Raw genomic sequence first — 27,500 nt, 5'->3', positions numbered from 1 at the left:
CAACAATGCGAGTCCTGTTTCCCACAAGTCAAGAGGGATTTGCGAAAATTTAGAGATGCAAAAAATATCAATATGGCCAAGTTGCTCTAAATGTTCCGTCCTGACGCCCACGGTCGAGTTCCTAATAATCCAAACACACTATTGGTGGCTGGCGGCCAACGGTGCTGAGCAGGCGAACCTGAGACACGGCTCAGTATTAACGGCAAGTCCTCAGACGATTAGAACTTAAGAGTCGAGTGCGCAGGATAGAAAAAATAATTAGGTGCTGAGAATGTAGAGTAAACACCGTCTAGTTAACAAAACAGATGATGCTATAGAAACTTCCTAAATCTCCTGAAGTACAGCGCACACACTGACGTGAGGTCAGTATTTTGGCAGAGGACACTGGCTATCGTCAGAAAAGGGCTATCTAACCTACGCCATCCTACGCAATACAGTGTACATTCAGACAACCTTAAAGACTTTGTTATTCTCCGATAAGCTGTTGCATAAGAGGTGAACATCTGCTTTTTTGTAGGAGGGCAGACAGTGTTGTGGAATAGGAGAGAAGTGAAGAAAAGAGTGAAAGAGTTCCACCTGTTAAAACCCCAGGTCTCATTGAGAGGGGCGTCCATCAAAGAAACGGCCTCTGTCTGAACCCCAGCACCAGACCTGGGCAGTTCCGACTGCTCATCTTCCACTTCACCACAAACAGCCAGAGCTTTCAACAGCTCTGTGTCCTCTTAGTATCACCTTCCCTCTTTCTCTTTCTCTTTCCCTTTCTTTTTCTCATTCTCTCTCTCTACCTCTCAGTCTTTATTTCTCTCTGTTTCTCTTGCTCACTATCTTTCTCCCTATTTCCCTTCCTCTCTCTCTCTCTCTCTCTCTCTCTGTGAGTTGTAAGTGCTCCTGGAAGTGCTGCTGCTGCTGTTGTCTCTCTGCTGATTCTGCCCTTGGCTCCAGGACTGTCACGTGTCCTCAACCCCCCTATCCCGCTCACTCTCTGCTACCCCCCCCTTCCTCATGGGGATGCTTTTTCCCCCTCCTCTGAGCCAGTCTGTCTAAAAGCAGCAATGAACGGGGGAGAGAAAGATGGGAGAAAGACGAAACCAAAAATAAAAAAAGGAAAGCTGGGAGAGATGGACTGCGGTTTGACTTTGGGCTCAGGCCATTCCTCGTGATCACTTGCTCCACTGGGGCCAACATGAGGAGCATCCATCCACACACACACACACACACACAGGTCCAGCCTCACATGATACGCCGCTTCTGCTAAAACACTCAAAAAGCCATCTAGCCGTGTCTTTGGGGCGGGGGGGGGGGGGGGGGGGGGATGTCTGACGGGATGCACAGCATTGTGCCCCCCCCTCCTCACACACACTTAAAGATATTCCAAGGGGCAGTTTAGGATACACTCCTGCCATCTGCAGAAACACTTTGCACAAGGCGTCCATCCTTTGATTCCCCCAAAGCACTTCAGAAAAAAAAAGGCTATTTTATTTTTACGTGTGGCGGGCTTTCCGCAGACCATTTCAAAAGACCACGTGTGTTACTGTACAGTGCCGTGTGTGTGTAATGGCCACCCTCTGTGAGTCAGATGAGGTTAGCGTCTCTGTGGTGATAAATGGTGGTAAATGGCTTAGCAGAGAGTGCGGTGCAGAGAGGACTGAAGAGGAGAGGGGTGGAGAGGTAAGGATGGGACAGGAGAGGAGAGGAGAGGAGAGGAGAGGAGGAAGAGGAGAGGAGAGTTGCGGTAAGTATGGGACAGGAGAGGAGAGGAGAGGAGAAGAGTGGTCAAGATGGGACAGGAGAGGAGAGGACTGAAGAAGAAAGGGGTGGAGAGGCAAGGATTGGACATGAGAGGAGAGGAGAGGGGAGGTGAGGTAAGTATGGGACAGGACTGAAGAGGAGAGGGGTGGAGAGGTAAGGATGGGACAGGAGAGGAGAGGAGAGGAGAGGAGAGGAGAGAAACGGAGAGGTAAGGATGGGACAGGAGAGGAGAGACGTAGAGGGGAGAGGAGAAGGGATGATAGGTGAGGATGGGAGTGGAGAGGAGAGGAAAGAAATGGAGAGGGGAGGAGTCGAGAGGAGTAAGGATAAGGAGAGGAGAGAAGCTCTGGTCCTACCTGCGGCCTGCTGGCACTGGCTGCGGTCGGGGTAGGTGAAGTGGTCATAGCAGCTCTGGGACTGGCACACACAGCCTTCAGCCGTCAGGTTGCAGCCGGAGAAGGAGCAGGCTGGGCTGGCCGACCCCACAAACTTCTCCCTGTGTCTCTCCCGGTGCTCACGGTCATGCCGTCTCCCTTCTGGAGCAGGAGAGGGGGAGGAGAAAGAGAGAGAGAATGAGGGGAGAGGACAAAGAAAAAGACAGGTGGACAGACACAGTGACCACACAGACCAGTATCCTCTACCCCGTATAGAGGACATTTTCACCTCACTTTCAGGAGGCCAGCATTTTTCCAAGATAGACCTAGCGCAAGCCTACTTACAAATGGAGCTGGAAGAATCTTCAAAGAAATACCTGACCATTAACACTCAGAAAGGACTTTTCCAATAAAACAGGCTTGTTTTTGGAGTAGCCTCTGCTCCTGCTATATGGCAAAGAGCCATTGACCAAGTTTTGCAGGGCATTCCTGGCTCTCAATGCTATTTAGACGACATAATTTTGACAGGCCGTGATGAAAATGAGCATTTAGCCAACCTTGAAGCAGTCTTAAAGAGACTTTCAGAGTTCGGACTGAGAGTAAACAAAGAGAAATGCGAGTTCTTCAAAGACTCAATAGAATACTGCGTACACAAGATCGACAAGGAGGGTCTTCATAAGGCACAAGACAAGATGGATGCTGTCCTAAAGGCACCCCGACCTGAAAATGTGAGTCAGTTGCGCTCCTTTTTGGACCTTGTTAACTACTATGCCAAGTTTGCAGAAGAATGCAAAAGTCCTCATAACTTCAGACAAGGTACTAACACATTACAACCCAGACCTGCCCTTGCGTTTAGCCTGTGACGCGTCACCATATGGTTTTGGGGCTGTTTTATCCCATTTTATCCACCCTGAAAGAAATGGACTCGCAGAGAGATTCGTACAAACTTTCAAACAGTCAATGAAAGCTATGGGAAACACCAAAATGTCCATATCAGAAAAACTGGCCAATTTCCTGCTCTCTTACCGAAACACTGACCATTCCACTACAGGTCAAGCACCAGCTGTTCTGTTTATGGGGAGATCTCTCAGGTCACGCCTGGATCTCTTAAAGCCAGACCTACACCGGGATGTGTCAAAGAGACTGAGTGGCCAAATGAAAAAGCAGTCACCACTGAGAACGTTTGAAGTGGGACAATCAGTGCTTGCCAGAGACTACCGCCAAGGTAACCGGAAATGGCAACCTGGTGAGATTGTTTCTAAAACTGGCCCCCTCACCTACACTGTTAAAGTGTCATCTGGACTGATCTGGCGCAGACATGTGGATCAGTTGCTGGACAGTACAACCCGACGCTCCAACCAGGTCAACACAGAAAGTGGTGTGAGTAGCACCGACGACCCTGAGGAGTTCCCATCCTTTACATCAGCCACACCACCTGCTGTTATGGATACACCTGCCTTAGAGACTGTTAACCCAGCAACATCTCCCAGTACTGTTCCTCATTCCCAAGAGCGACGTTATCCAGACCGGGTCCGACACCCGCCGGAAAGATTAGATGTGTAGTGAAAATGAAAAAGTTATTCAGGTTAAACAATGTTATGTTATGTGAGAAACCTGTTTGATATGATTTGAGAAATATTGCATTTAAGATGATTTGAGAAAATGCTTCTGTATTCTATACAAGGAATGTTTGCTATGATTTACTTACATGCTAGAAGGGGAGGAGTTGTTATATTCAAGGAACTACTTGTTACAGGAACTATTTTATGTGTAGTAATGCGGCTGTTTTACTAGAGCTAATGTTTTACTATAGAGCCGCGTATTGATACCGTTTACAGTAATGTTTGGAGTGATCCTGTCTATAACTAAAAGTATCAGTAAAGAGTTCCTGAACTATATTCTCCTGCATGGTTATTCGTTTGTTAAGTGTAGAAACATAACAATGATATTGAAACAGGAGATGATGTTGAAACAGATGAGAATACACATGAGATGGGCTTAGAGAGGTTTTGTCCACCTGTGCCTTTCCACCTAAAGCTGACTGGGTCAGTCTTTTTGACTTGTACCCCATGCCTCCAGGAGAGGCTGTAATGTCAACCCTGTGTCAGACCTCATTTAACACAGCCATAGAACTGATGATAGTCACATACACCTGTCCAAAATCTGATTTGGTGAAAAACACAAAGACAAGTGTCCCATCTCACCAATAGATCGTTCCTAAATATATGCCAAGCCCGTCACACCTGTCACTGGCCATAGCCTCCTGTGTTCACTATGTCTAGCCTGTGTCCCATCACACCTAAATTGGTCACCCTCGTCCACTGTGTCGTGGCCATAGCCTATGGCGTTCAATATTTCCAACGTCTGTTCTCTGACAGCTAACTTGCTCCTACTCATCTAGATTGGCCTCTTTCTTACCTGACTTGGCAACCCTGGCACAGGCTTCTTTGTCAGGGTAGGAGAAGGAGGCCAGGCAGGAGTGTCTGGAGTCACAGATGCACTTCCCTCCAGTCCGGTCGCATCCGCTCACCAACGGACACAGCTCATCCTCCAGACCAGCATCAGGAAACTCCAGCAAAGCTGTACCACAGAGAGAGAGAGAGAGAGAGAGAGAGTGAGAGTTTCTACGATCACTTGTCTGTTTTGCCAACAACGCTGATCCATGTCCGAGCGTCTCTCTGTGAATTTGTTCAGCTTAGGTAAGGGGGACCCCCTCAGCCTCTTCGCTATGCGCCACTTGAACTTCACCATCCCTGTCAGACAGAACCCACCAGGCCTGGGCTCTTGCTGGACCAGACAAACAGGCTACTGACAAACAGACAGAAATATTCAGAGAAAAAGGGGGTGCTCGCAATTGGACACACGATTATTACTTCTTCCTTTCTGTCTCTTTCCCTCTTTCTTTCTGTTACCCTCTGGTGAGTCTCTGTGACGACTCTGAGCCTGTGACCTCTCTCAATTTCCTGGGTTCTCCCGTCTCTATTGCTTTGTGTAAACGTGTGTGACTAAATAAACTCGACTCAGAGCTGAGCTGAGCTGAGCTGAGCTCCTCTACATGCCCAGTCTTTTCCTCCCTACACACTAGGCTCACTGGTCTTCTGTTCGTCATTACTCATATGCACACGGAAAATGAAGACTCCCACCAGAGGCAACATCTTAGTTGGCCTTGTTCTGGGGTCAGATTAGAAAAAAATGCTTCAGGGGGTAATTAGAAAACTTAAAAAGAAAATATAAAAAAACCTGTAAATGGAACAATCTTGACCTCCTGAACTCCTGATTTTCTTGGAGAATGCTTTGGAGTAAATATTCTGAAGAGAAAAATTGAATAACTAAATAAATTGGCTCAAGTGGGCCTTTGGAAGCTTCTAGAGAGTGGAGACATTTGTTCAGATTCCTGAGGCTAAGTGAGAGTGTGGTCACACTATCAAGATTGAAAAATTCCTTCTTCACACATTCAGAAAGACACCGTTGAAAAACAAACTATACCCCACACACACACACAAAGATACACTGAGGTGTCAAAACATGATTTTGTATGTTTGCATCTCTGAGATGATGGTTTGCCTTGATGTTCATTCAGGGTCAGAAGGTCACATTTCTCAGACTTTAAAAGTGCCAACAACTCCACAAAGCTGAGGTAATTTACAGCAGCAAACCAACGCTCTTAAGACCTCACTGTATGTAGTCAGGTTAGCTGAGAGGGAAACAGAGCAAGAGAGAGGGAGGATAGAGAGAGACAGGGAGGATAGAGAAAGAGAGAGAGATGGGGGGATAGAGAGAGAGAGACGGGGGGGGGGTGGACGCCGTTCGGTACAGGGAGGATATTAACTCATTTAGTACTGAAATTTCCCCTTATGGAAAACGGTTCCTGTCAGAGATACACCGACCACAGAGAGCCGGCTTTAGGCTGGCGAGCGAGTGCCTGCCAGAGCACAAGCAGGCTTTTCAGAATCCCGAGCCTTCAAGCCTCCACCGCACACCTCGCCAAGAACCTCACGCTTATTTCCTTTCACCTCAAAGTGATCCGCACCTCCAGAGTTTTTCCATCTGAAAAAAAAGAAATCTTCCTCAGGGGATATTTTTACTCTGCCCCAGAAAAGAAGGGAGCCAGTGGGTCTAAAACAAGCTGTGAGCCTGGCACTGCAACCAGAGGGTCAGCCAGGCCAGACAAAGGCTTATTTGGGGTGGGGTGGGGGGTGGGGAACTGGTGGTAAGGTGAGGGGGGCACTCTCGCTTGTAATTAGCAGATGACTAGTGACCTGCTTGCGATAGCAGGCACAGTTGGCCTGTGGGATGGTGGTGGTGGTGTGGGCCCCAGTGCTGGCAGTGGTGGGTTGTCCGCGAGCTGTGCTCTCTCTCAACCCAGGAGTCTGCTTGTCTTGGCATTCGAGTCTGAGATGACAAAACTGACCCCGGGACCGTGACCCATGACTGATAGTGACGCTAAAAACAAAGTCTTTGAAATATTAGATACTGTTGGCTGGCTGGGAAAGAGAAGAGGACGGACAGCATTATGTTCTCCTTTGAATCCCCAGGATGGAAAGGAAGGGCCTGGTATGTTAAGTGTTCCGGTAAAGAGAAGCAGACAGCTTTAAAGAGAGGATGGGGATGTCCGTGTCAGTGGGATTGACATCCCTCAACAACAATAGACTGACAAGGTCAAAACGTTCAGCATGATGCGTGTTAAGATACTGAAAAGATATGACACACCCAGGTTTCAGAAGAGGGCACATGTGTTAAGCAGCCATTAAGCAACCTTGCTAAAACACATCACTGTAGCTCACAATTTAAATCTCTGGACCTATTTACATAATCCTTTCCAACATGACACTTCATTGTCCAGTACAGAACTTCAATTATAGCACAACCAATAATGAAGCACCTGCTGAATAGCACACTGCAGAAGAAGAATGTCTTTTCTCCCTTAGCTGGGGAGCTGCACTGTGTGTTGTTCCATGGACTGATAGGTTCCTTCCTGAATCTGATAAGGCAGCCCAGACACAGAAGTCTTATGACCGTAACTGGAATCTAATCAGTTTGTTCTTAGAGGCCTGGAGCTAATGGATTATGCCAGCACTGTGCTTGAGAGGCTCTTTTTTTTCTCCATTTAACAGACAATGTGGTGTGTTATCATTTTGACTTTTTTTTTTTTTGCCAAATTCCCTTTCCTCTTAGTCTTATAGTTTGTCTTTCTGTGTAAGAGTAAATGACATGTGAGAGACAATGCACACATTCAGCCATCGCAATCATGAAAATAATCTTTTTTCCCCCCGTTATTTGTTCAAATCAAGTTTTCTCAGCCGCTAATCTAATGAAATCGCTTCCAAATCCCATTATGACCCATTGACATTTGGCAGCCAAGCGGCCGCACTCTGATCACCAGTCCCATTCTCACAATATCCAAACATCTGCTCTCAAACACCAGCTACTGTTCACTTGGCCTCGGCGTATCAGGCAAATCGGTTACGCGGCGTTACGTTTCTAACCAGAATCAATCTGAACATAATGGGGGGGGGGACCAATGATGTCACAAAATTACAATAAGTCAGTAATGGTCTATTTTTCCCCTCAAAACCAGGATTATTTCCTGAGCTCAAGTCTTCAGAAGCAAATGGGAAGGCATTTAAAAGAAGTGAGATATTCACAAGCTGCCTGAGGCAAGAAAGATTGGCATATTAATAGCATGTGGACTTCAAATCAGGCTCATTGTGAGAACCCAAGTGCTCTGTGCCATTCAGATGGAGGCTGAATATAAATGACTTCATTTTTCTAATGAGCTTCCTGGTGAGGAAGGTAATGACTGAACGACATCCTCCGCCTGATGATGATGAAGTTAAATTTGCTTTAAATAAATTCCCCAGCGCACAGCCATGATGACGAAGGTTACTTATTAATGCACCTCGCTCGCTCACTCACTCAGTCATGCTGCACACCTTATTTTCCGACAGCTACCTTCTTTCCGCCAATTTCTGAGTCGGAACTGGCAAGGAATAAGCTCTTGACCAAATCAGAGAGAATCCAGAGAAAGCGAGAGAGAGAGAGAGAGAGAGAGAGGGGGATGCAGAGAGAACCGAGGGGAGGAGAGCAAATTGTGTAAAAAGAACAGAGTCAACAATCAGATTCCCACCCACCCCCATGCCACACCCCCTCCTAACTCCTGATTGCAACCCTAATCACTTTAAGGCTCTACTCTCATGAAGGAAACCCTAGATCAGACTGGGTCCTTGTACACCCCTCCACTCACACACACACACACACACTCGCTCACTCACTCACACACATGTAGATCACGTAGCGGGGTGTTGATTTAGACCCACCGCTGGCCCTAGAAGGAGACCCCACTCTCCGGAGCCCTCAGGGCCTCTGCACAGGGGGCACGGCTCAATCATGGAAGCCATTAACTCTGTGAGCTGCGTATCAAAGCTGTTCTCCTGCTGCACAAGGTGGAGGAGGCTGCTGAATTAGACGGCTGAGCCTCCACTTGTACACACAGCTCAATCAAGGAGCTGTGGCTCGTGACAGGACCGGGGTGGGGGTTGTGTGTATACGTGTGTGTGTGTGCGAGAGAGAAAGGAGGGGGGGTGCGTTAGCCCTCTGGACCCCACATGCAGGGAAAAGAGGGTTGTCTAATTTTCGATCCGGAACCTTCTGAGAGGCCCATTTCTGTTTTTTCTCACCTCTGTTGACTCCAGTCTCCACCAATCAGCGTGTTTGGATCAAGAGAAAGTCCAGGTGAACACTGGCCATTTGGAGGGATGCTTCGCCTGAGTTGAAAATCAGAGAGCCAAACTCACCCTGATCTATCTTAACATGCCTGGCTAAAAACTCAGAAGAATCTCCCAGCCTGAGCAGGCATTACACATAAGCCCCACTCAGTCACTCAGTACATTCATTCACTACTCGCTTGGCTAGATGAAGGTAACGTTAATGAAAAGTCTTCAGCATGAGCTTGCGTGTTGCGTGGACAATTCTAAAGCCAACGCGCGTCATAGGCATGTGTGGAAGAGCGAGAGGATTGTTGGTATTTCACTTGAGGGGTTTAGAAGTGGACGGGAGGGCAATTTACTCCGAGGAAAATCTGCCCAGACTGGAACGAGCAACTGGAGGAAAACCGTTAAAAACATGACAGCGTGTCTGCGAGCGCTGGTTTTGGACCTAAGGACTAGAAGGGGGACATTACTAATCTATATAAGTTGTGAACCACATTATAGTAACAAAAAAGATTTACTATGAAGGGGGCTCTGCTTTAAGAGTCAATGGGAGAAAGCATGTAGGCGATCAAACGGCGTGTTCGCCCACAAGCTGTGACAGTAAACAGCACAAGCGTATTTATTAAGAGCAAATGTAATTCTGACAGCTTTTATGTCTCAAAGTAATGACTTCCTCTCACAGACACGTTATGCCCTAGTCTTCGAGGATGAGCTAGACGGACTTCTTGGCACGTAGCCAAGCCCATTGTCACGTTGACGCTGTGAGAGACTTGGGTCTTCTAGACGGGAGACGACGGGGGAAACAGACTGACATGAGGTTCTCACTTGGCAGTCAAGTAGTACTTCAACCCGTAGCTCGCCTCGAACCCTTCCAACGACAGCGGTAACACACACAGTGCATTCAATGAAACCATGAGCTCAGCTGGCGCGCGGCTGCACGTACATGCCAAATTGGAAATGACATCCTGCACTGTTGTAAGAGTAACGCTAATTCCCATTTCTCACTTGAACTGCCATCTAGAATATAAAGGCCGTCTTTGAGCTTGGCGACTGAAAGCCCCCCCCCCTACACACAAAAAAAAAAACTTTCCAAATATGATTAATGGCTATGAAAATATTTGCGATACAAACTTACTTATAACTTCACATACATGGAAATACATGTTATATGTTGTATGAATGGCACACCAACCTTTACAAACTCCAACTTCGGCTTCGGGATTGCGGGTATTCACAAGCCCTGTCTGGTTGACAGACACGCAGGTCAGTCCCAAAGCGCAATAACCCAGTGCCCAGTCTTGGCCGCCACAGAGTTCCCATTCCAGCCGGGTACACTGATCGCAGCATCCGCAGGGATCTTTGGCCAGAGTCCGACCGCTCTCGCAGGCATGCGGTGCTTTGACCAGACACGTCCGGAGATCACATGGCGTGCACTCGTAAGCCAGCAGCACGCGCACTAATAGCGAGATGTTCAGGAGAAAGAGCAAGCACTTCGGATACATTCTGAGCGGTTTGCGATCGCGCTGCCCTTTTCAGTGGGAAGTCCGCCTTGTGTGTGTTGGCTGTGTTGGTCCCTCTTACAAGTGCCACACGAAACTCCCAAGCCCAGAAAGGATGCCACCCCCAAACTTCTAAAGAAATCCCGTGTACCAGAAGTGCACGGTCTCAGCACTCAAAACATACAAGCAATCCTTGGGGACACAGACAAAAAAATCCTGGAAATCCTTGGGGACAGAGACAAAAAAATAAATGAATAATAAAACAAAACTTCGTTTGCCGATGTTCTTACGTTTTAAAAAATTATCAGGATCCACAGTTTTTAATTTTGTGTCACTATCCTTTGATGACGGAGTTAGATGGTATCCAACAGTCTACAGTTAGAGAAACTGGACAAGACTAGAAAGCGTGGAGAGCGCGGACCCCCGTGTTGATATCGCCGCGTGAGGCTATCTGTGAGACGGGGATGGAATCTGAAACCCAAATTGACAGTACAGGGATAGAAAGCAAGGGCACCCCTTCCTACTGACTGACAGCGGCGCTGGCCACTCACAAGTTGAAATCAGAGGGAGTGCTCCGTGAGGTAACGCCCCAAATTGTAAGGCTGGAACTTGGAGACTGAAGCTGCTTATTATATTGCGCAATGCACTTCCCCGAAATCGTTGAGAAATTGGATAACCATTTATCCAAGCATCTATCTATCTACCTATCTATCTATCTGTCTGTCTGTCTGTCTATCTATCTATCTATCTTTCTATCCGCCATTGATCATTCATTCATTCAAAAGTCGATACTTCCCAATTCCATCTGCGTAGACTACTTCAGAATTGATGTCATATTGTCAACTTCCTATCTGAATCACAAACAATAAACAATATGTGAAATGAATGTACATGTTTCCCCAGTCTCATCTTTGGATGCCACGTAATTTGAATGTATGCAGTTTCCAGTCCTGGATGATAATGCCACACAGCATAACAGATGGCTACCGAAGTTTAGAAGGGACATTGTGGTCCCGTCTTCCTCAGCAAATGCTCCTGACTCTGGACTCTGGACTCTGGACTAGCTTGGCTCACTGGCTGCCAGCTATACTGTGAGGGTTAGTCCTCGGTTTTATAATTCTGTTGGGATGTCATATCATCTATCACTCTGATGCTAAGGTATGTCCCTATCAGTGATTCAGTTAATTTCATAAAATCACGTAAAAAGGACTGCCATTCAGTCAGATTATGAAGACTATTGTTTGCTGTTTTTCAGCTTCAGTTTCTCTCAAGGCTTTGCAATTAAAGGTGAGCTGACAACATGTCTCTATTTAGTTATTGAAAGTCATTGAAGGATTAATTAATTTACTCAGAGCTGTGTGTGTGTGTGTGTGTTAAGATGTATGCGTGTGTTTGTCTTTGTATGATGGGTGGGGGCGTCAGGGTCATCATCAAAGTGATGGACAAACAGGATAGAATGTATGTGTGTGTGTGTGTGTCTGTCTGCGTGTCTCCGCAGGTGAAAAGTTGAACCTCCTCTGATGGCAGACTGAACTCGTGTGGGTACACACAGCTGGCTCTCAGAGGTGCTGTTTACTGCACAAACCTTTCCAGCAACACAAACACACACACACACACACACACACACACACACACACACACACACACACACACACACACACACACACACACACACACACACACACACACACACACACACACACACACACACACACACACCTCCAACCCTCTCCATCTCAACACAAGAAGCTATGTGTGTGACCACTCTCTCCCTGAGCAAAGTGAGTGTAACAGTGTTTGCCTGTTTATTTGTAAAGTCACTTTTTTCATTAAACATTTATGGAAATCCCCCCATGTCATCTGATGTGGAGCCAAAGGATCTCATTCATACACACTAGAAGCCCCCTCCCCTTCACTGGGAACATCTGCACAAGCAGAGCCAGGCTCCAAGACAAACAGCACTCTGCCCAAACAGGGATATGCAGGGACAACTGGCCTTTTGTCTCTCTATCTATCTCTCCCTCTCTCTTTCTCCATTTTTCTCTCTTTCCTTCTCTCACTCTCTCTGCTGTATCCTTTGTCTCAGCATCTCTACCCCTTCTCTCTTTCCTCATCTTTTTTCAATCATATTCTTCTCTCTCTATCACTTGCTTTGTGCTTGGCTCATCGTCTTTGTCTTTCGCTTCTTTTTTCCCCTCTTCTCCTCTCTTTCTTTCCATCTCTCTGCATCCCTCTGTCTGATTTCTTTTCCTCTTCTCCTCTCTCTTTCCATCTCTCTGCATCCCTCTGTCTTATTTCTTTCCCTTGTCCTTTTCATATCTCTCTCTCTCCCTCCAGCATCTCCCTGGAGTTCTGAATCAGTTCAATGCGTGTTCACCTTGATTGCACTTTTTCTTTCTTTCTTTCCTTCTTTCTCTCTCTCTCTCTCCCCACTCCTCTTTAATTGTGCTGAGTGCTGTTTACCTTGCCTGCCGCCTTTCTTTCCCCTTCTCTCCTCTCTTCTTTCTCCATCTCCATCCTCCCCTCATGCTCTCTGTTCCCCTTGCCTGCCCTCGTCCAGCTGGGTGCCTGAGCAGCTGGTCCCTTGCTTGATGTGACAGCCCTGTCCTGACGGGGAGACACGCTGACCCACCAGCGACTCCATCGGCTTTAAACAGCTGCCAGCTGGACGTGCCATCAAAGGCCACCGGTGTCCCTGTGTCAGTAAGATGGGTTTCTCTGGCCACTGAGGACCACTGCACTGATTCTATTTCACATGTCCCCAGAGCTATCATCTCACATGTCCCCAGAGCTATCATTTTCATCTAAATCTACGTCTCTCCTTGAAAGGTGAAAATTCACCCTAGTTACCTCAGGACTCCGGAGCTGCATATAAGTATATTTATTAGACAAACAACAACAGCAATTGCAATCGGGCTCACTCCCAGCACAAGGCTGAAAGTGAAGCAATTTCACTTACAAACCACAAGGTTGATATACTCAAGATGTATCTAATGCTGACGGCGTAAGTGTTTAACATCATAGTCAAAACAAGGTTCTCGACAGAGCTTCTTGTATTTTCCCAGGGTCGAGAAAACAATACGTGGCGCCAGTTAATCAAAGTTACACATATACACAGGAGCACAGAAAAGCCATGTTCCTGTTAACATAAGCATATAATGTAATTCTTAAAACAAGGCACTTGATTCATATATTCTAAAGTCATTAACAGTGTTTGGTGATTATCTCCATCACTCCTCATCTCTTTCAAGGGGTCACTCTATCAAAATCTGCCTATCTTCCCATCTATCCACCAATCTTCCTATCAGTCTACCTAACTGTCTATCTGTACTGTACTGTACTGTACTGTACAGTCTTACCCCTTCTAAAGGGATATCTGCTTTTGATGTCAAGTGTAAAACAGGCCTAAGCAAGTAATGGTGGCCTGTTAGCTGTAAGCAGTAATTGTGGCTATTATGCAGTGGAAACTCCTTTTTTGTTTCTCCCCTCTCTACACCTTTAACCCTGCATGGCTTAGTTTCCCTGCAGACAACAATCTGCATACCTGAGGGAGTCTTTTTGTTTCGCCTCAGGTGATGAGAATATTTGTGAATGCATTCTTGGCGTTGTAGCGAATGCGTCGACAAAAGGGCAATGACAATAAATTAATTACGTGATTACGAATTGTGTTATGTTTTGACCCATGATTAATAAACAAGTGTGTGTGTGTGTGTGTGTGTGTGTGTGTGTGTGGTTGTTTGTTTGCATTAGTGCGTGTGTGTGTGAGAGAGACAGAGAGTGTGGGCTGCTGGGAAAAGCCCCCTGTCAGCGTTGTGGGCGTGATGGCATGACCTCCTGACCCCACGACCCCTCATGTCATAACACAGCAGTCTAAACACTCCTAGCCTGGTGAGTCAGACAGTGTGTGTGTGTTATAGCATCGCTGTGTGAATGTGTGTGTGTTTGTGTGTGTGTGTGTGTGTGTGTGTGTGTGTGTGTGTGTGTGTGTGTGTGTGTGTGTGTGTGTGTGCGTGTGTGTTTGTCTGTGTCAGCGGGTACATGTCCAGGACGACCTGTACTTTTGGGAATATGTGAGAAAATACTGCCATCCATGTGCGCTTGCGCTCTCATGTGAGTGGATCTATGTGCGTTTGCCTTTTCTGAGTGTGTGTGTGTGTGTGTGTGTGTGTGTGTGTGTGTGTGTGTGTGTGTGTGTGTGTGTGTGTGTGTGTGTGTGTGTGTGTGTGTGCCAGAATGTGTACATGAGATTCAGTGGAATGTGTATGTGTGGGTGTCAGTATCACTATGTGTATCTATATATATGTGTAAGGTATGTGTTTTGTAGTTATGAAGTGTATGTAGTGCTTGTCAGTATCCTCAAACCTCTCTGCCTGCTTGTTGGTCGTGATAACTTGAGGATTAACACAGCTCAGAAGGACATCTCCCTATGTATGTGTGTGTGTGCGAGTGAGTGTATGTGTGTGAGTGAGTGAGTGAGTGTGTTAAAGGGGCCTTGTCGGGTGTGTGAGTACACTGTGAGGGGTTTACGTAGGTGTGTGTGTGTGACATGCAGGAGAGGTTGACGGCGAGTAGACATCAGACCCACCTCACCTCGAAGTTACAGACACACACACACTCACTGCACACACACTCACACACACACACACACACACACACACACATAATCTCTCTACACACAGCCACTCCACACGATGAGTGCCTAGTGAGTGGAGAACGTCTGGCCCGTGTGATTACACCTAGAGTAGGGCAAAGGCCTCAAATCCCCCTGCAGGGAGGCTTTCCATGGGATGTCCTGCTATCACACCCACACAAGCAATACATACATGCAATGCATACAACACTGATGCACACACAGTGGCCATGGTTCTAGCTCACTCAAACATGTACATAGATAATCACTCTGACACAGAAAACACACATACACACACTTTATATATTTCAGTCCAACTAACACACACACATTGACTTTATGTCTCTTTCTCTACCACCCCCCCCACCCCCTTCTCTCTCTCTCTCTCTCTCTCTCTTTCACTCTCACTCTCTCTCACACACACACAAACACACAGCCCCTGTTAGGTTAGAGGGCAGCAAGGGCCGGTGCCTTTGACCCCCACGTAACCCTAACGGACAGTATAAGTACACCTCTACAAGCCCCTTTGCTCTTTCACATTCTCAATCTCAATTTCAGTCTCACAGTTTTACTCTCAGGCCAGTGTCACTGTCAATCTCAAAGTCCAGTTTCAATCTCAGTCTAGTCTCATTGTCAATCTCAGTGTCAGTCTTAGTCTCAGTCCAATCTCAACCTAAATCTCCAGTCCAGTGTCAGTCTGTGTTCTCTCTCAGTCTGTATCTCAATCTGCTCTCGCAGTCTCAGTCTCATTGAGCTCTAACATTCACTCTTGGTCTCAGTCTCGGTCTCAGTCTCATTGAGCTCTAACATTCACTCTTGGTCTCAGTCTCGGTCTCAGTCTCATTGAGCTCTAACATTCACTCTTGGTCTCAGTCTCGGTCTCAGTCTCATTGAGCTCTAACATTCACTCTCAGTCTCATTGAGCTCTAACATTCACTCTTGGTCTCAGTCTCAGTCTCAGTCTCATTGAGCTCTAACATTCACTCTTGATCTCAGTCTCGGTCTCAGGCTCATTGAGCTCTAACATTCACTCTCACTCTCGGTCTCACTCTCGGTCTCGGTCTCACTCTCGGTCTCGGTCTCGTCTCAGTCTCGGTCAGAGTCCAGTGGGTCCTAATGAAGAGCAGAGCGTCCGTCTCCCTTCCCCTCCTTCAGTGCTGCCTCACCACGCACAATAACAACACCTGACAAACAGCCAGCATTACACACCCGCCATGTCATCTGTTTCCCATACACAAAACACGCGCACATACACATGGAAACTTGCTCAGACACACACACAGACATTAGCACAGACACACACACACACACACAAACACACACACTCACTTGGACATTATTACAGGCACACACAAACAGACACATAAACACAAACACACACACACACACACGTGTACAAGGAAAAGCAGACAAAGAGGTTATAGCAGAAAACCTGAGCCTTCGTAAAAAAAAAGTGTGACTGCATGTGAAAACATCTCTCCAAACAAGATGGCACGGAGGAAAACAGGGGGGGTAGGTTATAGTTTTTTGACAAAGACAAATGTCCGTGCTGGACACATCTGCGTAGCACACTGGGCTAATAACAAACTTATGGACGGTTACATTCCTTTTCCACAATTATGATCCAAGGGGACTTGCAGTTTAAATACTGCTTTTTCCATGTCCGTATGTCTATGAGGCTCTGAATTATGTCTGTTTGGTCAGAGTAGAAGAGTCCCTGGTGTCCAGTTGGAGTTGCCATTTAACTGTGATCCCCATTGCCTGGATGGATGACTGGGACAAGTCCAGCCTGCACCATAATACTGCCCTACAGTTACCTTGCCCATTAAGACTTCATTCAATTCATTTGAACACTCCCGTCCAAGTTCTGGTCTTTTTATATGAGCGACAATGTGAAGACGTCAATGTTGGAAGGGTGAGAGAGAGAGAGCAAACAACACAGGAGGGGATACCTGTGAACAGATACATTTCAATTCAATACACTTTTGTTGTCATGACAGGGAGAGACCAGAGCCAGAGCCAGAACTGCTATTCCAAAGACAGAGAATAGACGGACTTTCCCATTTTCTACCATGGAGGATTCATCTCTGATAAAATCACATGCTTTCACAATCCGATCTGGGTTGTTCAACGGGCCCTGTACCCCTGCTGAACATTTTTATGGTGCGCTTCCAGCTCATAAACTTCCTCTCTGTCAACTAGCCCAGGTCTTGGCTGTGAATCCTCCCTTGTTGAGCTCTGTAGCCGCTGTGTAGGAGCTATAACAGGAAGAGAGGGGAGGAGGAGGAGGATGAGGATGAAGCAGTCATAAAGAGCTCTGCTGGGGAAGCAGCACATTGCCATGACGATCTCAAAGATGTACCGGAGAGTCACGGGCAGCAAATAGACCAGCGACTGTGAGTTCACTGAGTTCACAAACAGTTTTGACGCACCACTACTCATGCCCCTCATAGGAGCACTGCACTCATACACCACAAGCCCACAGTGCACTCATAAATCCTCACTTCACACACACTCACACACTCGCAAGGCTTATGGTTATCATGCTCAGTGTACTCCTCAAGCTCACAAGCTCCAAGTGCACTTTTGAGAAAAATCAAAGAATGAAATTTTATGAAATTTGAAATTTATTTTCATATTAATTTATCTTATATATTCTCATAAATATTATTAGTTTGCAAAAAAAATTATCGTTTTTATATCATTTGACACATACATTTTTTTAATTTGTGGACATTTCAGATAGACCTTGTTAACTCGCGGTTGAAAACTTGTACATTACTCTCACTATGGCCACCACACTCCTACAAAACACGCACACACTTCTCTCACTGTACTTGCGCACGATGCTAACTACACTCATACACTACACACTCATCCCCTCTACATTCAAACACAACTTTACTCTACTTTACCATCTGCACTTGACTCCTGTCACAACAAATACCACACTGTTGGACTACACTTGAACACTATACTCACTATACTACACTCCCAAACTACACTCATACATAACACTCGCTGTACTCACACTCGTCAGGCCCATCCCCTGCTCTCGTGCACCGTGTTCATTTAGAGGTACCTTAAAGTCTAGCCTGTAAATCCTTGCTTGGATGACCACAACATTCTGTCAAAGTCGCAATGTCGCCACATCCGGCATGCTACATAAATCTTTATTATCTTTAGTCAAAGCAATGTCCCCTTTCCTGTTGTGGAAGCGGATAGACTGAGAAACTCACAAACGTCTGTGAAGAGATGTGACATTAATGAGCAGCAATGGTCACGACTCACAGCCGCCCCGACATTCCTCAAAGCTGACCTTGAGTATCAGCATTTCAAACGGGTCAGCGTGGAAGTACATTTCTGCTTGCGCCAGGCAGTGAACCCTCGGATTTGAAATATGGCGGTCATTGTCTTTTCCAACAGACATCCCAATTAAAGATGCATTAGGGCGCATTTACGGTTGAAAGATGATATTGCGTATCTTTCCCACCCGGCAGGAAGGTGACATGAGGTCGGCTTTTGGTGCCCTGAATGATCTGTTATTATGACAGTCCAGCATTAAAGGCACTGGTGGCGTAGTCAGTCCAGTAACTCTAGATGTCCACACTAAAGGTCAAACTGTTCTGTTCATAAAGGTGTCTCTTAGAAAAAAGCCAGGCCAACTCCATGGCTGATGTACTGATGAATGTATAGTCATGGACAGGGTTGAAATAATGGCTCACAATTTCTGCTACACAGAGATCAGGACAAAAACAACCCATACACACCCATGTCTTTGACCAGGTGAACAATGTCCATGGCTGTTCCTTACAATGTAAGATACAAGAATCAAGATCAGGGAAGGAGATTGTTGAATGTGATCCCATTTCATTATTTGATTTGTAGTACAAAAAGCTGTTTTTTGAAAGGCAAGTTGTATGGCAGCTTTTTCATTGAGATTTACAGTTGGGAGAGGGTTTAACAGAGGCATTTGCCCACGTTCTCTCTGTGCATCCTTTTGAGAAAGACACACACTCACATACCTACAATATGACACACAGGAGGTAAGCTAAATCCCCTGCTCTGACTCATACTGTTCGGTGGATAGTCTACTGCAGTATGTGCGTGTACATGTGCGTGTGTGTGTGTGTGTGTGTGTGTGTGTGTGTGTGTGTGTGTGTGTGTGTGTGTGAGAGAGAGAGAGAGAGAGTCAGTGTAAAAACTCCTGGGCCTCCATCTCTCCCCCTCTGGGCGCGTGGGTGACCTTGAGGAGCGGGATGGTCCCGGAGTGGTTTGACATTTAGAAGTGGCCCGACTCACTCTCGCCCCCATCTCGCTCGCGTGGAACGTTAAGTGGCCCTCTCGCTCTGAGCTTTAATCTGTAAATCTCCGCGATGATGGCGAATTCCAGAGTGGATTGGAACTTGAAAAGAAACCTTTGTGTGCCCGATCCGTCTCTCTCCCAAAAAACACCTGCCCCATACGCTTAAGCTTTCACTCGTTCTTCGGGGATCAGCAGCACCGCTGCCCAGGGAGGGCTCGGAGACTGTGACTCCAAATTGTTTTTCCAGTTGTAAACGCGGATTAGGAAGGGTGCTAGCAGCTTTATCGCGCGAGCAATCAGATGAGCTCGTGCTGTAGGTCAATCTTCTCGACGCTTCCAGGGAAAGAATCGCCTCAGGTGAAGCTCCCGGATTTACGGCCGAACCCGCCATCTGGCTTTGGAATGTCAATCTTCATGTTCCAGGGGTAAATTCTCTCATAATTACAGTGTCACAAACTCAAACTACCACCTTGCCGACGCTAAATAACCAATGTTTTATAGCAGCAAAACTGGGGAAAGGAATTCAAGAAATGTAGGGTAATGACGTGAACTTTGGACTTAAAAAAATAACAACAAAATGACAGTGATAAAACCATGGAGAGAATAAAAGATTATGAGTTTCATGTGTTAGGATATGTAAGTGTGTAATTACCATAGAGACGGAATGGGTAGACCTCCTTTAAGTTTAAAACATCTTGCATACAGGTCAGTGCAATTATTGATATTTTAAAGAAATCTTCTGTTATATGTATGGTTTACTACACTCTCCCCACGGATATGAAAAGGGACAACTAACGATCTACCATAACACATGGCTCTTGCTCCCTCTAGTGGTCGAAGAGGGCAAGGGCGTCAGATTGCATTCGCCTGGAGAGCACCTGAATGAGAACAGGATCTGCACGCCAGATTGGGCTCAGGGGCAGCTGCTACCTGGGTGGTCATTTAGTAGGCATGTTTATCCAAAGACATAGAGGACATTTTACCCTAAGCCTGCGAATACCTGTGCACTTGTAAAATGTGTCCTATGATCTTGGCATTGATATATCTGTGCTCCAGAGTTTAGATTAGATTCAACTTTATTGTAATTGTGCAGAGTACGGGTACAAAGCCATTGAAATGCAGTTAGCATCTAACCAGAAGTGTAAAAATAAAGTATTATTTACAGATAATTGCAGGAAAAGCAAGTACTACAGAGCCCAAGTGATGCTATCTTACAAGAGTTAAAACATTAAAATATTATATATTTAAATATTTTAAATGTGTTTATTGGACATAGAAGTGGACAGAGTTCGAGAATAGAGATTGCAGAGGGATTGTATGTACAGTATATACAGGGTATGTGCATTTGGTCAAGTATGTTGACTATAAACAACATATTTACAGTTGGTTATATGTACAGTAACATTAGTTGAACAGTGCACAACAACAGAGATGGTTGTTATCAGTAGAAGCATTGTACTAATAATGATTGAATGGAGAAAAAAGACTGACTGGACAGCTCAGTTTGTGTGGTTCACATAATAAGTCTTTTGAAGACTGAATTTTACAGGCAGGCAGACAGTAACACAGTTAGTTATAATGTATCGCTCTCTTGCATTGAAAATGGCCCCTCCACTGTTTATTAAGTACACCTATTTTTCTTCCCGAAAGGTAACCTATTTATGGGAATTGGAGTACAGTTTCCCTTTTTCCTTACCCACTTGAGTCGCTTATTTACCCGCCTGTACACACACACACAATCCCCAAAGAATTCATGTAATTTATCATCTGTCAATCAAAGACCCCCCCCCCCCCTAAGCATTGTCTATTGTGTAGCCCTCTTAAGGGTGGTCTGGGAAGCAGAAGGCTTAAGCCAACAGGAGAGGGCCTCAGCAGTAATGATGTGTGAATCCATTATAAGGGCCCTGTTGCATTACTCACCGACTGTGGAACCCACATGGAAGCTGCCAGTCATGTGGTGAGGCCTTTCCTGTGCGTGAATCACGGGCCAGGGCGAAGCCAGACCCCCACTGCCGCGGCTGCTGCTGCGGCGGCTGCACCAGACCTGCAGTAAGCAGCACGTTCAAGTCTAATCATGCAACTTTTAATCACTATCAGAGATGGAGCGATGCCTTCAACAGCTAAAGCTCCTATTAGCAGTGCGTGAAAATGCCCACAGAGTGTTGAGCATGTGATGCATTGGTTAAAGGAACGCCACATAACTGTCAAAATGGTGATCGTGTGTAGTGCTGAAGGGGCACTTTTAGTCAGTTCTGGTATTCATTTGGTCCATGCATCTTGTGCCTTTCTTTTAGTTTTTTTCAAGCTATAAAAAGTGCCGGCTAAAGAATGAATAAACTTGAATATAGGCATCTTTAAACATGCATGACAGTGGTAGACTGTTGTTCTAAAACAACAAAGACAGCATGTTAAACTACTGTCACTGTCAGTAACACACACACAGAAATAAAGATCATAAAAGGCATGAGGAGAACTGTTTCACCCCCACTCTTTAAGGAAACAGGATAGAAAGCTGGGACATCAGTGACAGTAGCCTACACATGATCAAACATTATCTGAACTAACAGGAGCATATCACTGAAGTGGCACACATTAGACTACATTTTATATAGTCTTTTTGGTGGTCACAACCCTTCTTTGTACCCTTCTTCTCTTAAATCCCTGTGTCATTGGAGTTGTGCGCGATATTCAACATGGATGATTGGCCGATAGTGGGAGAGTACTAGCTGTGGTGGCCCACCATACCCCTCTTTCTACGTGCAGGAGATCGTTTCCTGTTTTTCCCGCTGTTAAATGCCAGCAAACAATGCTCGGAAAGGGCCTCGAGCTTGCCTGTCTAGACTGTCGTCTATCAACCTGACGCACAAGGCCGTCTAACTCGTCTAATCATATTTCAAAGACGTACCCCACACACCACACCGAACCGAGGATGGCGAACTGTGAAAATGACCTATTGGTTTGTCGGATAAAAGACCTGCCGTTTGATTATTATCACAGGAAAAATGTGGCGCAGCAGCAGGTGAACACTGGGGAAAACAGTGGGGTCCAACAACAATGCGACCCATAAAACCCTAGGAAACAATGGGGTTAACGTCCGGTTCAAGATTTTCTGTTGTTTATTCCTCTTAGTGCGTTGGCTGCTAAACAAGAAAAAACTTGATTCTCTATGGGATTCATGTAGGTGACTACCGTTTCAGCAGGCTAATTCTGTTGTGCCCATTTGCGCAACACTCCACCAGAGGGTAGGCTGACACAAAACGATTTCTCTGTGAAGCCACTGCAGCGCGTCATATTGCAACTGCATATAACTCTGATTTTCAGAAACCGCGCGTAAACAAAAGATAAGTCTAGGCTGAGTGTAAAAAAAATAATTGTTCTAAAAACAAAAAAGGGGAAATGAGAGAGGAAACTTTTAACGTGCCACCGGGTTTGCGTAACCCACTCGGAAAAATGTATTCCCTTGGGTCACCAGTATGGGGGGGTTATTAACGACTCCAGCAAAGGTCGCAAACATTAGCCTATCCACCCCTACACCATTTCATGTATTTATAAGGGGCAGCAGAGAAACTAGAGTTGCAACTAGTTTCTTACAAAAAACAACAGTCAAACAACAGATAGTCCCAATCCAAATGGAAAGAAAACAAGGTTTATTGAGGTTAACATCATTCTGAAAATGTCATATCTTTGTCTCAAGTAGGAGACAGAAATCAGAATTCAGCTGTACTCTAAATGTAGCCTCAACACAAAATTCATTCCCTTCAGCTGTGTGTCAACCTCAGTTATGGCACCCACAGACTGGAGCGGTGTGTTTGTTTTTCGGATCAGGGAGCCTGGTAAAGCTGTCAGGGCTGTGAGTCAGAGATGAGTTGGCGCTGCCTGTGCGGCAGGGTGGCAGCCTTGTGTGTGTGTGTTTGTCTGTGTGTGTGTGTATATGTGTACATCTGTGTGGTGTGTGGTGTATGTGTGTGAGTGTGTACTGTGTGTGTAATGTGTGTGTAAATGTGTACATCTGTGTGGTGTATGTGTGCCATGTGTGTGTTTGTTTGTCTGTGTGGGTGTGTGTGTGTGTGTCTGTCTGTCTGTGTGTGTGTGTTTGTGTGCGTGTGTGTCTGTGTCTGTGTGTGTGTGTGTGTGTGTGTGTGTGTGTGTGTGTGTGTGTGTGTGTGTGTGTGTGTGTGTGTGTGTGTGTGTGTGGGCAGCCCTGGTTCTGGTTGAGTGGAGTCCGGCACAGAGGATCAGAGGGAATGGGCGCAGGATGAGGGGACTCTGCTGAGGTGAGGCAGACTCTCTGGAGCCTGCACTGTCATGCCCTTCACCTCAGCCTGTCACTCCATATGCCAGCACACACACACACACACACACACACACACACACACACACACACACACACACACACACACACACATTAACACACATTGCTGTTAATAATCATAATTATACATATATTTAAATGAATTAATAATAAATACATAAATAATAAAAAAAAAAATAATGACATTGAAAACAGGAAGGATAAATGAAGAAGTGAAAGTACTCCTGATTATTTGAGACTATGATGAGAAGGAGAGGAAATCATCTGCACCTTTAATTATATGTCCTCTCGTATTTTTAGACACATCAGCACAAAATGAGCTGCGGGTTTCTCATGGTTTTAGACTTTTCATCCAATGACAAAAAGGATGACATTTTCTCACTAAATTTCAAGTAGACGTTTGTTCTTTGTGAGAGATATTGAGGACATTTTTGAAGAAAGGGTATTTTGTTCTCAACCTCTTTAAGGTCGCAAAGGATCTTTGTGACGTCCTGTTTCTATCTGTAATTTGTGATTTATTTTGTTAGGCATATGTGCTATGTTTAGTAAGAGTTTGCTAATAGGTATTCTCTGTTTAACTTCATGCAACAGTCCAGTTTTTTGTTAGACTTGACTTTCATTCAGTTTGATTGGGTCTATATCCTTGATATGATAAAACTCTCTCTCTCTCACACTCACACACACACACACGCTTTATTAGTACACATAGCACACACACTTAGTACACACACACACACACTACCACACCAATGCCACCACCACCACCACCTTACCACCCCACCTCAACCTGTCACACCAGGCCACACATACACACATTCTTCCACATCCTCTCACTAAACACACATACACCACCCCAGCTTACACTGACACTAGATGACACACACACACACACACACACACACACACACACACACACACACACACACAAGTCCCAAAAGTAAACGGGTTCATATCATATGGTTCAAGACAAATACTATCAGGCTATCCTGCCAGAGCAAAAAAGCTTAAGACTGTTCAGGATAACCCACAGTTAGGAGTTAGGGTCTGTCTGTCTGTCAGGTCAAGAGTTAGGAGTTAGGGTCTGTCTGCCTGTCCATCAGGTCAACAGTTAGGAGTTAGGGTCTGTCTGGTCAACGGTTAGGAGATGTGTGTCTGTGTGCATTTGTGTCTGTCTGTCTGTCTGTCTGTCTGTCTGTCTGTCTGTCTGTCTGTCTGTCTGTCTGTAAGGTCAACAGGTTGCCTGCTATGGTACCCACAGACATGGGATCATTGACACTGGTGAAATGATGGTGGGCCAGAGGGTAAGTCAGAGCAGGTTGGCAGCCTTGTGTGTGTGTGTGTGTGTGTGTGTGTAGCGAAGGGGGAGCGTAGTCACCCCACCCGGACTTGAGCCCGGGTCTACAGGGTGCTAAACCTGTGTGTGTGTGTGTGTGTGTGTGTGCGTGCGTGCGTGCGTGCGTGCGTGCGTGTGTGTGTGTGTGTGTGTTAGGATTGTACAGCCCCAGGCCCAGAGTTGGAAGTTATGGCCTGTGTGTCTCAGTCAGGGAATCTACTTGTCACTTAGAATCACTCATGCCACTCCAGTAGGAGATAAACACTGCGGAGACAGTCGGCCATTTTTCCACTACCACTTTTGGCCAAACTTGCTTTTCCATCACAAGTTTAACCACTCCAAGCTGAGCCTCGTGTTGCTCAAGATGGACCCTCTCCTAAGCAGTAGTAGTGACCAGACAACAAAGTTGTGCACTGTATAAAAAAAAAACTTTTGGAGATACCGAAGGCTTTTGCAAGCGCCATGACAGCCAAACATCTGGTCCCGAGCCAACCCTCCCCTCCTCCTCGTCCTCCTCCTCGTCCTCCTCCTCGTCCTCCAACTCCTCCTCCACCACTCTGTCAATGGCACGGTATATCTTTCAGAGAGATCTGCCTGGCAGTGTGCAGCTCTTTCAGTAGTCGAAAGCCATATTACTGTCCCATTGTCAGCGGCTGTATGGGCAGGCTCCATCCAGGGGGGGTTTGGTTTCCAGGCGTCAGTGAGGGGGGAGAGGGGAGGGAGAGTCCCTGATCTGGGTCTGATTGTTCCGCAGCCAGCCCTGGGGCTCGGGGGGTGGAGGGGGGGTGGGGGGTTTATCACTTACAGGTTTGGTTTACGCAGTTAAAAAGCAACACCGGTAATCAAGCGCTCACAGACGCACACACACACACACACTTACACACAGACATGCTGACACATACACTCTTGCCCTGGAGATATCCTAACAAATACACACACACACGCACACACACACTGTATACATCTGTATGCTTGCACACACGTGCACACGCACACATACACACACACACACACACAAAAAGACACACAGACACGCTGACGCATACACTCTTGCCCCGTAGGTATCCAAACAATATATCAGTATGCATGCTCACAATCGTGCACACACACACCCACACACACCCACAAACCCCCCCCCACACACACTCACTTTAGCCCCGGAGGAGTCTTTGCAAACAGATACACAAGCCTTCTCTCTCGCACGTGTGCATGCATGTACATGTAAGCAAACAAACACACACACACACAGAAAAAAAAACATGCACACACCTTTGCTCATACCCCCATCCCAACACACACACACACACACCCACACACACACACACACACACACACACACACACACACACACACACACACACACACACACACACACACACCAACAAGAAACCCTTGCCTCCTTCAGTGCGACGTAGCCTGATATTTTCTTTCCAGCATTTCTGCACAATAAGGAAAATGATTCCGGTGTGGTGAGGCACCAGTTTCAGGTTACACATTCAGATACTCCTGGCCTGCCTGGGGCCGTTCCTGCGCAAAAGAAAAGGGAAAAGAGAAAAAAAGGGGGGAAAGAAAAGAAAAATAAAGGAGGAAAACATGGAGGTTGGGTAGACAGGACACTGTGAAAAAAAAATGAAAAAAAAAAAAATGTGTTTCCTAGCGTGTTGGGACCCGTGGTTTAATCTGCAGCACCTGTTAGATTGACGTGACTCAGTTTGGGTGAGGGGGGCTGTGAGGGGTGGTTGGGGTGGGAGCATGGGCTCTGGTGACACCTGCATTCGCCTCCTAAAACCAGCTGGGATCCAGAGAGAAAGAATGAGAGAGAGAGAGAGGAGGAAAGAGAAAGAGAGGGGGAGAGACCTAACCTGAACCTCCTGACCTTATACACTCATAAACAGGCAGATAGACACATACACACACATGCATACACACACACACACACAGACCGGACATGTGCAATACACCCTTTGTATATGCCTCATACATACACGTGTGTAATCATCAAAATCAAAAGCCACTGCAGGATGTGTTTTCTTCCTTCAGATATTTTTATACACACAATTGCATGCACATGCACACAAACACACACAGCCGGGGATAGCTGCACGTGTCTTTACCACACAGTTTGGCATACTCACACTCACGTACACAACTATAGACATACATATACAGCTGTACATGCACACACTTACACACACTCACACACACACACACACACACACACACACACACACAGCCACACACACACACACACACACACACACACACACACACACACCCACACACCTGCTGGTTACGAGCCTTCCTTGGTTGGCCACAGTGGGTAAATTGGTAAGTGTGTAATAGGGTTGGTTATGGGGATCTGGTGCCTGATCCCGGCTGCTCTGGGGATGTAGCACACAGCTCACCACACACACACACACACACACACACACACACACACACACACACACACACACACACACACACACACACGAGCAGAGCAAAGCAGGCTTGACCTCACATTACAGTAACTCAAGAGTTAGTGTGTGTGTGTGTGTGAGAGAGAGAGAGAGAGTGTGTGTGTTTGTGTGTCTGTGTGTGTGTGAGA

General features: G+C 46.2%; 1 protein-coding gene across 2 annotated transcripts in view; it reads right to left on the bottom strand.

The window, feature by feature from the left end:
* LOC105908181 (cysteine-rich motor neuron 1 protein-like) overlaps positions 1-27,500 on the bottom strand; it is an 82,322-nt gene that overhangs the window by 41,462 nt on the left and 13,360 nt on the right. The window contains exons 2-4 of one of the 2 annotated variants that reach the window (XM_031580098.2): positions 21,189-21,312; positions 4,542-4,703; positions 2,106-2,285 (exon numbers count right to left, since the gene is read on the bottom strand). In XM_031580098.2, the coding sequence (XP_031435958.1) occupies positions 2,106-2,285; positions 4,542-4,703; positions 21,189-21,222 (376 nt within the window). In that variant the 5' untranslated portion in view covers positions 21,223-21,312. Of the gene's footprint in view, positions 1-2,105; positions 2,286-4,541; positions 4,704-10,025; positions 10,836-21,188; positions 21,313-27,500 lie in introns of those variants that run through there. The other variant, XM_031580097.2, reaches the window with a different exon arrangement.

This window comes from Clupea harengus, chromosome 14 (assembly GCF_900700415.2).
Source record: "Clupea harengus chromosome 14, Ch_v2.0.2, whole genome shotgun sequence".
Taxonomy (NCBI): domain Eukaryota; kingdom Metazoa; phylum Chordata; class Actinopteri; order Clupeiformes; family Clupeidae; genus Clupea; species Clupea harengus.
This window is presented reverse-complemented; position numbering and strand designations above follow the sequence as displayed.